Source organism: Limulus polyphemus, unplaced genomic scaffold (genome assembly GCF_000517525.1).
Source record: "Limulus polyphemus unplaced genomic scaffold, Limulus_polyphemus-2.1.2 Scaffold2562, whole genome shotgun sequence".
Classification (NCBI taxonomy): Eukaryota; Metazoa; Arthropoda; class Merostomata; order Xiphosura; family Limulidae; genus Limulus; species Limulus polyphemus.
In genome coordinates, this window is record NW_013668172.1 from 45,331 (window position 1) to 57,613 (window position 12,283).

General features: G+C 32.2%; 1 protein-coding gene across 5 annotated transcripts in view; it reads right to left on the reverse strand.

Annotated features, from left to right (window-relative positions):
• Nucleotides 1-224: 224 nt before the first annotated feature.
• Nucleotides 225-12,283, reverse strand: part of LOC106467308 — a 36,052-nt gene continuing 23,993 nt past the window's right edge. For all 5 annotated transcript variants that reach the window (XM_013927650.2, XM_013927649.2, XM_022395466.1 and 2 more), the window contains 2 exons: nt 9,955-10,095; nt 225-3,668 (listed from right to left, as the gene is read on the reverse strand). In XM_013927650.2, the coding sequence (XP_013783104.1) occupies nt 2,215-3,668; nt 9,955-10,095 (1,595 nt within the window). In that variant the 3' untranslated portion in view covers nt 225-2,214. The remainder of the gene's footprint in view (nt 3,669-9,954; nt 10,096-12,283) is intronic.

The window sequence follows — 12,283 nt, forward strand, 5'->3', positions numbered from 1 at the left end:
ATGTTGAGTTGGAGCATATTAAAGAAAATAACACTGAGTTTGAATCAGTGTTAGTGGATATAAAGAGAAAAGTCTTGTAATTGGGATTTGTTATAGATCACCACATCAGAATGTGGAAGTTAATGAGAAATTGTATAATAATATCGGAATGATAGCTGAAAACGATGTTATTATGGGGGATTTTAATTTCAGGGGTATTGATTGGTAAAATAATAAGTCATATAAAGTAACTCCTCCCCTTTTTTCAATACTCTACCTCTAGTAAATAATCTGTAACCTGGTATTTCAAAGAAAATTCTCTCATCAAAATTGTTCGAATCCAACCAAGTCTCAGTGACACCCACAACATCAAAATCCTCAGTTCCACAACTGCTTTGAACTCAATTTTATTTCTAATACTCCTAGCATTACAATAGTAACAATTAATCATATATTTTAAAATACGTTCATGTTTTATGCCTGTTGTACATGTTTTCCTGTCAATTATATTTCCTATTTTACTAATATCATAGCCCTCACCTCTGTCCAGCCCTAGTTTAAATCTACCACTATAGCTATGTTAATAGCCCTTGCAAACATGCTAGCCCCTGCCTTGTTTACGTTTAAGCCATCTATACCAAAAAGATTAACTTTTCTATTAAAATTATCCCACAAATCCAACCAGCCTATCTGCTCATCCATACATACTGATCTAAGCCTGGCATTCAATCCTAGTGACCTACTACTTAGTATCTCATTCCCACAATTTATTCTTGACAATATCCCTTGACAAAATCAAGCTATGACCCCTTTCCTTAAATGCTCTTATCAATGTTTTATATTTATCAAAAAGCTCCTCAGATCCATCTTTCCTTACATCATTAGCCCCCAACATGCATCACAAAAACTGCATTGCTACCATCACCCTTAACTATCTCTCTGGTTCTATCAATTATATCCTGTAACCCTGCTCCTGGATAGCATAAGCATATTATTTTGCTCCTATTTACTCCACATACTACTCTATCTACTTGCCTAACTTGAGAGTCACTTACAACTATAACTTTTCTATGATTTACACTATCATCCCTTGTGATCCCATCTGTTTCCCTTACCTGCTTCCCCTCATCACTAGCAAGTACTTGGAACCAGTTGCTTAACCTAAACCCAAGCCCCCATTGCCCCTAAATGCATTAATGTTTATAATGAAAGAGTTTAATAGAGTAAATACTGGAAATAATATTATTCATGTTCATTCTGAATTTACCAAACAAATACCAAGTAATGACACTTGTGATCTGCTTACTAAGGTATATTTTCTAAAGAAAATATAATCCAAAAGACTAGTAAAGTTATTTATGGAATGATTGCATTTTGTTTATTTCAGATAATTTCCTACTACAGAATATGATATTATAAAGAAAACACTCTCTCACTACTGTGTATGTTTACCTTGCTGCAATCTATATGCATCATTTTCTTTTTGTAAATACTAATCTTATTATATTGCATGCTAATTTGACTGATTGCATGATCACCATCTCCTACAATTTTGGTCTGAACATCACCAAAATTGGCCAGGACAGTAAACCTAACCTAATGAGCTTATATTTTTGAATTACTTCACAGGGATAATCAAACTGGACTTCACTTTTTTTATACTCTACCATAGAGAGTTTAAACAATTTTAGTAATGAGTAAAAGCTTCTCTGGCAGTGGCCTACAACTAAAATAGTGCATGGCTTTCTCCAGTCGAAATACTCTTATTGTGCTTGTCAGGAATTTTAAAATATTTTCAGTCAAGTGGTTTTATAACACTGGGTAAGGTAATATTGGTTATCTTCAGTGTCATACAAAACACACACACATTTTTTAAAATATAAATAGTGGTTCAATTTTGCATTTAGTATTAAACTTTTTGTAAGTATTTAGCATACTTACAAGGTGTGCATATTTTTATTAACTTCTTGATCTTGTACAACAAACAACTGTGATTTTGAAAAATAAAACAATCAAGTCTGTTTAAAACAAAATGTTTTGCATCATTAGTTGTGGATACTCTCTCTTCATTTACTTGCTTTTTTATCTTTAACTGTCTTTAGAAAAACATTAACTCACTGTTTAATTAGTAGAATGAAGCAGACTATCATTGCTTTTCCAATAGTTCTTCTGGAAACCAATCATAATTAAGCATCTTTATTTTTTACTTTTGTATAAGGGAAAAGTTTATTTATTTTATAAGTTTTCTTGTTTTATTTTGAAATTAGTAAAATTGTCTGTCTTTTCTCGATATTCTCCCATTATAGTTGGTTCTTGTTTTACCATTATGTTTTTGGCTTTGTTAATTTTTGTCACATTTTCATTGTTTAAAACTGACTCAAAAGCTGTAGTTAGTTCTTTTTTCTTTTTCTTTTTAGAACTATTGACAGAAGGTGAATGTTTTATCTTCCCGGGAGATATGGGCACATTAGTTATTTCTGTTTTCATAACACTGAATTCCTCTAAACCCTCACTGTTATGTTTCACTTTACTATTTCTCTTTTTCTTTTTTGGGGGGCTTACTTCATTTTCACTAAATCTTTCTTGTTTAATATTTGATACTATTAAGTCGTTTGTTGGTTCTTGTTTTACCTTTGCAATATGTTTATGTTTTTTGGTTTCAGAATTTTCCGTGCTACTTGAAATGGAATCTTTTGTGCTTGATACTTCTTTTTTCTTAACTTTACCACTTTTTTCTTTTGATGTGAGTTTATCAGAAGGTGATGGATATATCTTAGAAAAAATATATGCAGTGTCATCATTCCCATTACTTTTAAATTTTTTTGCTTTTGGTGAAGATGCTTCATCCTTATAATGCCTTTTCCTATTCTTTTTTAAAATGGTGAAATTGTTCATTTGTTCCTGACATTCTATGTTGACTGTTGGTTCTTGCTTAATTGTCGTAAACATTTTTTCTGGTGTGTTTTTCAATCTGTTAACAGCCTCTTCTGAGCCTTCAAGCATTTCTGGATTAACATGTACTTTCTCCACCATGGACACAGCTTCATCACAGGATGACTCTTTCACTATATCATCGAAATTACAAAGATTGTTCACTGCTGTTTCCGAGATACTTTTGTGTTTCTCTTTACTCTTCTTTTTCTTCTTTTTATGGGGACTTGCTTCATTTTCACTGAACCTTTCCTGCTTAAGTATTAGATCAGAACTGAGTATTTGTGTCTGGAATTCATCGCTAACTGTTGGTTCTTCATTCATTGTTATCAAATCTTTTTCTTTTTTACCTCTAGAGTTGTTTGTACTAGTAAGATGTGTAGTAGACATCTCCAAAGATGACAATACTTCACTTTTTGCTTTTACTTTTTTCTTCTTGGAGCTACCATCATCCTCATAAGGAAATAACTTCTTTCCCTTCCCAGGAGAAAGGTGCAGGTTGATCGGTGACATTTCTGGAACAGTGTACGACAAAGAAGAATCACTCTTTCTTTTTTCTTTATGTTTTCTTTTTTTCTTTTTTGTTGTTGTTTCACTTCTACTTAATTTTTTCCATTTCTCTGATACTAGATATGAATTTGTTTGTTCTTGATCTTGAAGTTCTGAACTAGGAGAAACACAATTTTTGGAACATTTCTCTGATGTCTTGTAGGATGATCCTGTTTTAGTTGGAGTTTTCTTTGAAACAAAAGGTTCATCTGAAATTACATAAATAATGATTGACTTTCCTCACATTTAAATTTACACTCTGAAGATAAACCAAAGAGTAGTTATAAAAGCATATAGCTTACTAAAACAAAGTTGTGTTAGGTTATTATTAATACTGCTTGTCATTTCCATCACAAACAATTTTCTTGTGTTACTTAAAAAGGAAAACAGACCATGAATTTTTTTTAGATTCATCACAGAGAAATACATATTGTTTCATTATTTATTTTAACTAACAGAAATGACACCCAACAGTCGGCTGTTTGTGCTAGTAATTAATAATCTTAGTATTCATACCTCATTGTAAAACATTCACGTTTTCAAAAAAAGGTATTTTTTTTCTGGGAAATACTGCAAGGGAAAAGTGTTCAGATTGTGCTCTTATTGCATCAAAATGATATAATGTACAGAGCTCAAAATGTTCATAAATTTTATTGATGTAAACTGTAATGTTTCTATACATTAAAAATAATACCTTTTATTGAAAAAATAACTTTTTAATAACTCCAGTTTTTTAGTGCTACATTTAAAAATTACATCAATAAAGACATCAGATGTGAATCTTTTCTCTCTTATCACACTTTTAACATCAGCTCACACGTGCTAGATTTCTTGTTTAGTTCAGGTGCTAAGTTCTTTATGGCTAATCTTTCTTTTAATCTTAGCCACTCCTCATTTTCAGCCTTTCCGATAATTTGGAACTGTTCAATTTTCACATTTACATTCATGCATTTTTCTTTATGTTGGAAAATGTTTGAGAATTCTGCAGTGCTGTTAGTAGTGAACTAGATAGCAGAATTCGGAACACTAGAAAAAATCTACACAGACAAGGAAGCTAACTTTAACAACTGGTTAGTGTGTTTGTAAAGCGTTAAGTGTGATGAAGACTCATACTTCACCTTATCCCCCCAGTCTGATGGTTTGACAGAACAGGCAATACAGACTAACAAAGATATGCTTTCAAAGTTTGTTAACCCCAACATAACCAATTGGGATGAACAGTTGCCATATGTGAAGACAGCATATGGAGCAGCACAAGAGAGGACCACAGATCCTGCTCAGGTTGAGATGTCATGGACTTCTACTATTACTACAAGAAGTCCCCCAGTATTCCCTATATATAGAATTACTATATTCAATGACAGTTTATATACATGAATCCACTTGATAAAAACAGTGAAAGAATTAATGTTGTAATGTGAGTGTCACTGTGGTAAGTTGACTTCATGAAAAAAACAGTGTGTGCACTACATTACAGAGTTATTGCTCAATCTTCAAAGCTAAGACATTCCTCAGTCTGAGCAACTGATGAATAGAAGGACTGGTGGAATACACAGACTACATTTTGCAGCCTTTACTTGGTTATTGACATTTATAGCAGTTACTGAAAGGAAGTGGTGTTCCTTACTTTCTAAGCTATTGAGATGCAACATACATATTACATTGTGGATATGTAACTAGATTATCAATGACTGAAATGATTATGTGATTCAAAAATCAGTGAGTTAAAGAAGCATTGCAACCCCTTGCTTCCTAAGCTAGTCATTTTTGTTTTCAAAAAAAAATCACTCTGAGAATCTGGTTGAGTGTTAAAAACCTTGTAGAGTATATAAACCAGGCTTGCTACATGTTTCATTGATTTTATTTAAAAAATTTTGGATTTATGATCAAAGGGAGTCCAGAATTTTCTGTGTGTATTGGAATATCCTAAGCTTACTGGCACCCCTTTTCTGCAGATGTTGAGATACATTCAAAATTTAATTAAGCAACTTTATTATCCATAAATGTCAATGAAATCAGAATTATAATATATGTTAAACTTCAATATTTTATTATTATTTAACTTCTAATTCCTTTATTTCAAAATAAATTTTAAGAAAAAAAAACTTAATCTTTGGTTTGTTGTTCCATGACACACAAGCATTTACAAATCTTGACTTTAGACTTCTGTAACTTAAATAATCTTTCACATCCATTAGACAGAAAAAAGTTTAATTCCTTTGTTTACTCAACCTTCTTTCAAATTCCTTAAGGAAACTTCCAAGAAAAGAGAAATAAACATCTTGGGAACTCTTGATAGAAACCATGCTCACATTCTACACATAGACATGCAATTTCACAATCAACTCTACTTATGTGTGTAGATGTTTATAACGAATAGAATGAAATCTTAAACTACAATCTCCCAATTGTTATTTTCAAATTGACATGCAGAACTACTTACAAAGTAAGTCAGACTACTCTTAGCATTGTTGCTGCTTTTGCTCTTGCTACCACTTAGCATTGTTTTCCACCTAGAAATATGTTAGTTAGATACAGTTGAATTCTATTTAGGTTTTGATTTCATATTTTAGTTAATTATGTGTTACTTTTTATAATTCATATTTGAAATGTTTAAATATTTTATTATAGTATAACCCAAGCTTTGCTTCAGTTCCTGAGGATTAGTGTACTATGCAAATGCAAAAACATTCAGCTGAAGGCTAAAATATCTCTTCACACAATGTCATAATATTGCCTTAGGACACCCATTGAGGTGTATCATGATAAATAATAATTGTTTGTTTTCCTTTACTGTCCTTTAGTGTCCTCAGGCAATTTATCATGATACACCTCAATGGGCATTATTGTTTGTTTTCCTTTACTGTCCTTTAGTGCCTGAAGACACCCATTGAGGTGTATCATGATAAATAATCATTCTAAAGGACAGTAAAGGAAAACAAACTATGTGAAAATGTAAAGACTTGTAATTATGAATATTTTTTAAGATTATTTGACAAAAAATTAAAAGGTGTATGTACATTTTTTCTATTTCTTAATTTTAAACATTTCATTGCACAGTATGTTGATAGTAATACTTTAAATATTCAGAGTATGAGTGAAAAAACTACAATAAAAAATAAATCTTAGTTAAAATACTTGATTAAAATAATATCATTCTTTTGTAGAAAATGCTTGTAATCTTTAACAAAATCTTGCCAATTTTTGTGAAGATATATTAAGAAATTTCAGATTTATCATATGTATTGTTGAACTCTTATCATTCTTCATATGGGCTAGACCCGATGGACTGAAACCATAAAGTTAACAGCATGAATTATAATCTTGGTAAATACTTTTAGTTAAAAAGTCCTGATTCATCTGAATTTCACTAATGATTATTTGCTTCATAAATCCTAAAATAATTATGAGAAGAATATAACGGCCCCTAGATGACACTACCGAGCAGAACTTAGCAAGTAACTCAGATATTAGTGAAACTGTTCGTGTAGTAGTCGGAGGTGGCTGTGCAAACTGCTAAGGTACTTAATGTGTAATTGTGGCATATGTATATGACAATATACATAAAATGTTTGTGCCAAGGATAAACAAATTAAAACAAATGAAGCAACCATACACAGAGAATAATAATAAGTGATAAGAAGTTGGAAAAGAAATAAGAAAAAAACAGCAAAAGCATGGAGACAAAAAGTATTTGATCTCCATGTTAAGAAATGATGATTATGAGGTTAAATGTGATGAATAACCTGAAAAGTATTATTAGAAAATATGGTGTACATGCAACTTTCATTAATGCTAAGAGAATGTTTTAATTTTGATGTTGAGAAATTCTGCAGGTTTTTGGATTTTTCACAGAAGAAACAATAGTAACAAATAGATTCACACTATGGCAAGAGAGAGTGTGTGTTTGTGTTTTTCTTAGAGCAAAGCAACATCAGGCTATCTGCTGTTTCAACAGAGGGGAATCGAACCCCTGATTTTAGCGTTATAAATCTGGTAGACTTACTGCTGTCCTAGCGGGGGATGCAAGAAGGAGAAAACACAGTTTTTACACGGTGGTTCTAACACAACATTACCTGGTGTTTCTTACAGGTATAGTGCAAAAACATTTTAACATCATCAAGCCAAAATATTATTGAGTGAAATTATCAACAGTAAATAATATCATAACAAATATGTACATGTGATGTAATTGGTGTGTTATGTGGTCATGATAAAAAATACTTTCAGTCATTTAGAATGGAAATAATTCCAAAAACACAGTTGTTCTGAATATTTTCTTAACTTTGTTCCAAAACAAAATACAGCATCAAAGCATGAAAGTGCTTGCTGTAAATGTACTATGGAGAGACAGATGGAATCGTTTCGTTTATTTGAAGTTAAGCACCACACACACACACACATAATGGCCTCATCCCTAAGTTACTGTTTGGTTGTTACGTAGATAGAGACTGGTTCCAGTAGGAGAAAATGGGGTTGAGATTGCGTGGGTCCTATGTAGTCAAAATGAATTGGGTTAAGCAATGCTAATTTCACCTTTAACCATTAGAACTTGCCAATACTTTCATTGCCTTTCTATAGGGACTTCTTCAATGTACAAATTATGTAATAGTTATGACCTGAATTACAAGGTTTCACCACATGGTTGATTCCTTCTGGCACCCCAGTGGCACAGCGGTATGTCTGCCGACTTACAACGCTAGAAACCGAGTTTCGATACCCATGGTGGGCAGAGCACAGATAGCCCATTGTGAAGCTTTGTGCTTAACTTCAAATAAACGAAATAAACGAAACGATTCCATCTGTCTCTCCATAGTACATTTACAGCAAGCACGAGTTTCGATACCCATGGTGGGCAGAGCACAGATAGCCCATTGTGAAGCTTTATTAGTTTAATTACAAGTTTCTTTTTTTAAAAAAAAACATAGCTTTATAACAAGGTATTGCTGTACATGGTTATAAATTACCAATGGAATGGTTTTATATTTTAGTTTCATGTAGCTCATTGTTAAAGGGTTTGTGACATCTGTGTAACATGTATGTGTTTTTAAGAATAAAGTTAATGTACTCATTGACATATCATGAGTTTAAAGATGATTGGTTTTAATCATCAGCTTAGGATGAGCCTGAGAAAAGAGATAAAAAGTGTGACATACAGATATATTATGTTTTCTACCTGCATTAGTGATACAGAAACTCTTAAGTTATTTAGTTTCCATGCTGTAAAGGCAGAAAAAAGTGGTCCAGAAAGTTAAGATTATCTTGTTCCAGTTGCTTTGTTTCTTTGTTCTCTAAAGTAGGTGATGTCTATTCTGCACAAGAGGATGTTCAGTAATATAAAAGATTGGCATTGTAATATCCTTTGCTGGCAAAGTATGATGTTAACTAAATGTAACAACTGAATAATGCTGTGAGGAACAAAATTCACAAGGTGATTGTGTCAACTGGAAAAAGAAAGTGATTTCATTTCAACTTGGAGGTTGTAAGTGAAGACTTACTTTTAAGATCATCATTCAGCAGAAATCTATACAGAGAAAGCAACTGTCTTTTACAAATGCTGCATTTTCTTTTTTGTTTCTTCAATAACTGTAGAGTGCATACCTCCACCACACAGCATTGATCATATTCGGTTCTCAAAAAAATACGAAAATGTGTTCATATGTCTGTCATTATCTACAGACATGGACAACTTTTGGCAGGACAATGAGGAATAATATTCTACATATGTCCACTAAGTTTCATTAAAATCCAATCATTTTTGACTCAGTTATGGTCAAAAATTGGTCCCCATATTAACAGATAGGGATATTTTGTATTTTCGTGACCTTGACCTTCCCAAAACTAATCTCTTCTAAGTTGGGTCATAGTCCAAATGTATACCAACTATTGTCCAAATCCGTTATGCCATTTTCGAGAAATCTTGCCGACAAACATACACACAGGGTGAAAACATAACCTTCATCCATCTTCAGTGGCAAAGGTAATTAAGACTGTTTTTATTTTTGCCAACTTTTAATTATTTTATAACCACTAGGAAACTTCAATTATATTATCAGAATCACTTTTATTTCCTGAAACAATATGGAGATTTGTCTATCTGATACTGGTTGAGAAATCAGCAGATTTTACCTCAAAGTATCACAGAGGCAGAAAAATAAGTATAAACACACGAGTCAAAATTGGCAAACTGACACATCCAGTTACTACAACAGAGGTCATGGTTGTATACATTATATTTTTATACTTGTGATTTAGTAATCTTGACATCATGTTCATCATTGGAGAGCTCTTATAATGAATAACATTTTATCAATTTAATATTTCTTCAATGATTGACAATTTCTATATATGACTAGTCCAAACTGTACTGGTAAGATATAAATTCTCAACTAATTATTGATCTTATGTGCTCCCTAACCTTCGGTGAGAATAACCACAGTTGCAACAGATGCCGAGTAAAAGAAAAGTAAACATAGAGATCTTTGCAATACTCACCAGCACCAAATGGAACAAACTGATGTAACAACTCTTCTGGAAACTGGACATTTCTATTCTGTTGTTTAGTTGGAGGAATTACAGGAGGAGGGATGTGAAAACCTTCAGTTATTAAAAGCTGTCCATGAAAGCTGGTTGGCACTGTAGAATTGATAAAAAAATCTTGTTAAAAATGTGTTTTGAACTTGTTTTTGTTTTTTTGCCTGTTAAAAGTGAAACAATTTCCACTTTTCTTTTGCTTTCCCTTTATTTAGAGATTAATTTGTATTTCTAAGAAGTTCATAAAAAATAAGTTTATAACATAGGTGAAGTACACAAGTTCAAAAATTCATATTTCTTGTTGCACAATGTACTATCTGCACTATGCACACTGTAGGATTAAACCCCCAATTTCAGTATTACAAGCCCTTACTACTGCACCCACCTTCCATTCCAGTCCTTCAAATTTCTGGAAGGTCTGGAGTTTGTGCCAAAAGATTTTGGATTTTCTACTGCCCTGGTCAGTCAGATCTCATTAAAATACAAATTATTAATTGAATGTCTTTTTTTGTTTATCAACACTGACTGTCTATTATAGTAATAACACCACCATCTTTCATTAACTCTTTCAGCATAGGCTCGGACCCTGGAACCGATCTTGTAACCATTTCGTCCTTGTTATGCTATAACTTTTAACTTAGTCTGTATTGAGTAAAAATAGAAAAAGTAGCAAATAGAATATAAAGATTTATCAAAAAAAGAGGGAGTTAAACTGACGGTCCAGATCGTCAGTAGGGGCCCCCTCACCATTTGGGGCCATGGCACAGTTGTACCATGGCCCTCAGTACATATGGCCTCACTATAACAATCACGGCAATGATGTCTTCTGTACTTGTCAGATATAAGACTATTTATTGTAGGTATTAGTAATTAATTTATTTTGTGAGTAAATATTTCATGATTGTTTAGTTTTTTCATAACAAGAGCATTAAAAGCAAATATTTTATAGGCAATAGTTATGACACGTTTGGTTATGATTATAGTTTGTTCCACTCCTTGTTGAATTCTCTTAGTTGTACCATATTGGCCAGCTCAAACATGGTTTCCGCTTCTTCAGTAGCTGCAGGAATGTTCACCTCTACCTCTTCCATTTTGGCAGTCTCTGTTGAGGCAACCTCGATCAGACATTCTCCACCCAGATGTTCAGAAACTTGGAAGTTATGTGGTCCTTTGCCCAACATAAGGGTTTAACTTCTGAGGTTTCTCTATTTAACTAAATCTCTCCATAGGCCAACCACTGCTGTTTATTAATGGAAATGGAATACTTATCGTCACTGATGTATTAACTCTTTCAGCATGGGCTCGGTCCATGGGTCCAACCTTGTAACCATTTTGTGCTTGTGACTCACAAAAATCAATGTTTATCTGTGTTTTTTTAATATTTGCTTTTATCCCTTTCTATACGAGTCACAGGTGAAAGGCCATGTCATCTCATTTGTTGACTCAGATTAAAAATTTTATTGAACTAATATTTCATGAATTTATGTCAATAAGTTTGTTATTAAACTGTAAATTATAATTCAAATTTTAGAACTATACATCACTCAATTTGTTAATTTAAAAGTAAATATTAAAAAACAAAGGTAAACATAAAATTTTATGTGTTACTTGGTACGTTGAATGCAGCACTGGTTCAAATTAGATGTTTGTGAAGTCAAAATACGAAGTCTATAGTTTCATACAAATTAGAAACTCAAATTACAGATATTTACAAGCTAGAATATAAAATAAGGTACTATCTTTTCTATTTGCTAAGATATTGCTGACATAATAAATCAAACGTAGTCACACTCCGCTCACCTCCTTCTATTTTTAGAAAGGCTCCCTTATAAACACTTACTTCTATATATGACATGAATAACTAATCAGAGGCTCAGAATGTCCCCCTAGTGGTTTTCTAAAACTTTCTTATGTACCTAGCATCATTTCTTTCTTTTAAATCAAGATTTAAATGAAGTAGTTGTGTCTTTAGTCTGCTTGAAACTTTATATATATTTTTTAGAATAAAATATATATTTTAGTTACTAAGCTTGATAAATTATAGTTGAATTCTATGGTATTTATGTAGTAATTTATAATTTTTTACTTACTCAAACGTATATATAAAACCTAAAAAAATATTCTGTTTGATGTCCTCCATGTGCAAAATTTTTAAAGGCTTAGCAACCTACGTCATGCAGCAACCTAGTACAAAAGTCATAACAAGAAGAGATTATTTTTTGCTTTACTTCTTTATTTACTGTTCTATGTTTTAGGAAAAATAACTTTCAGAACTTATTTAAAAATAGCA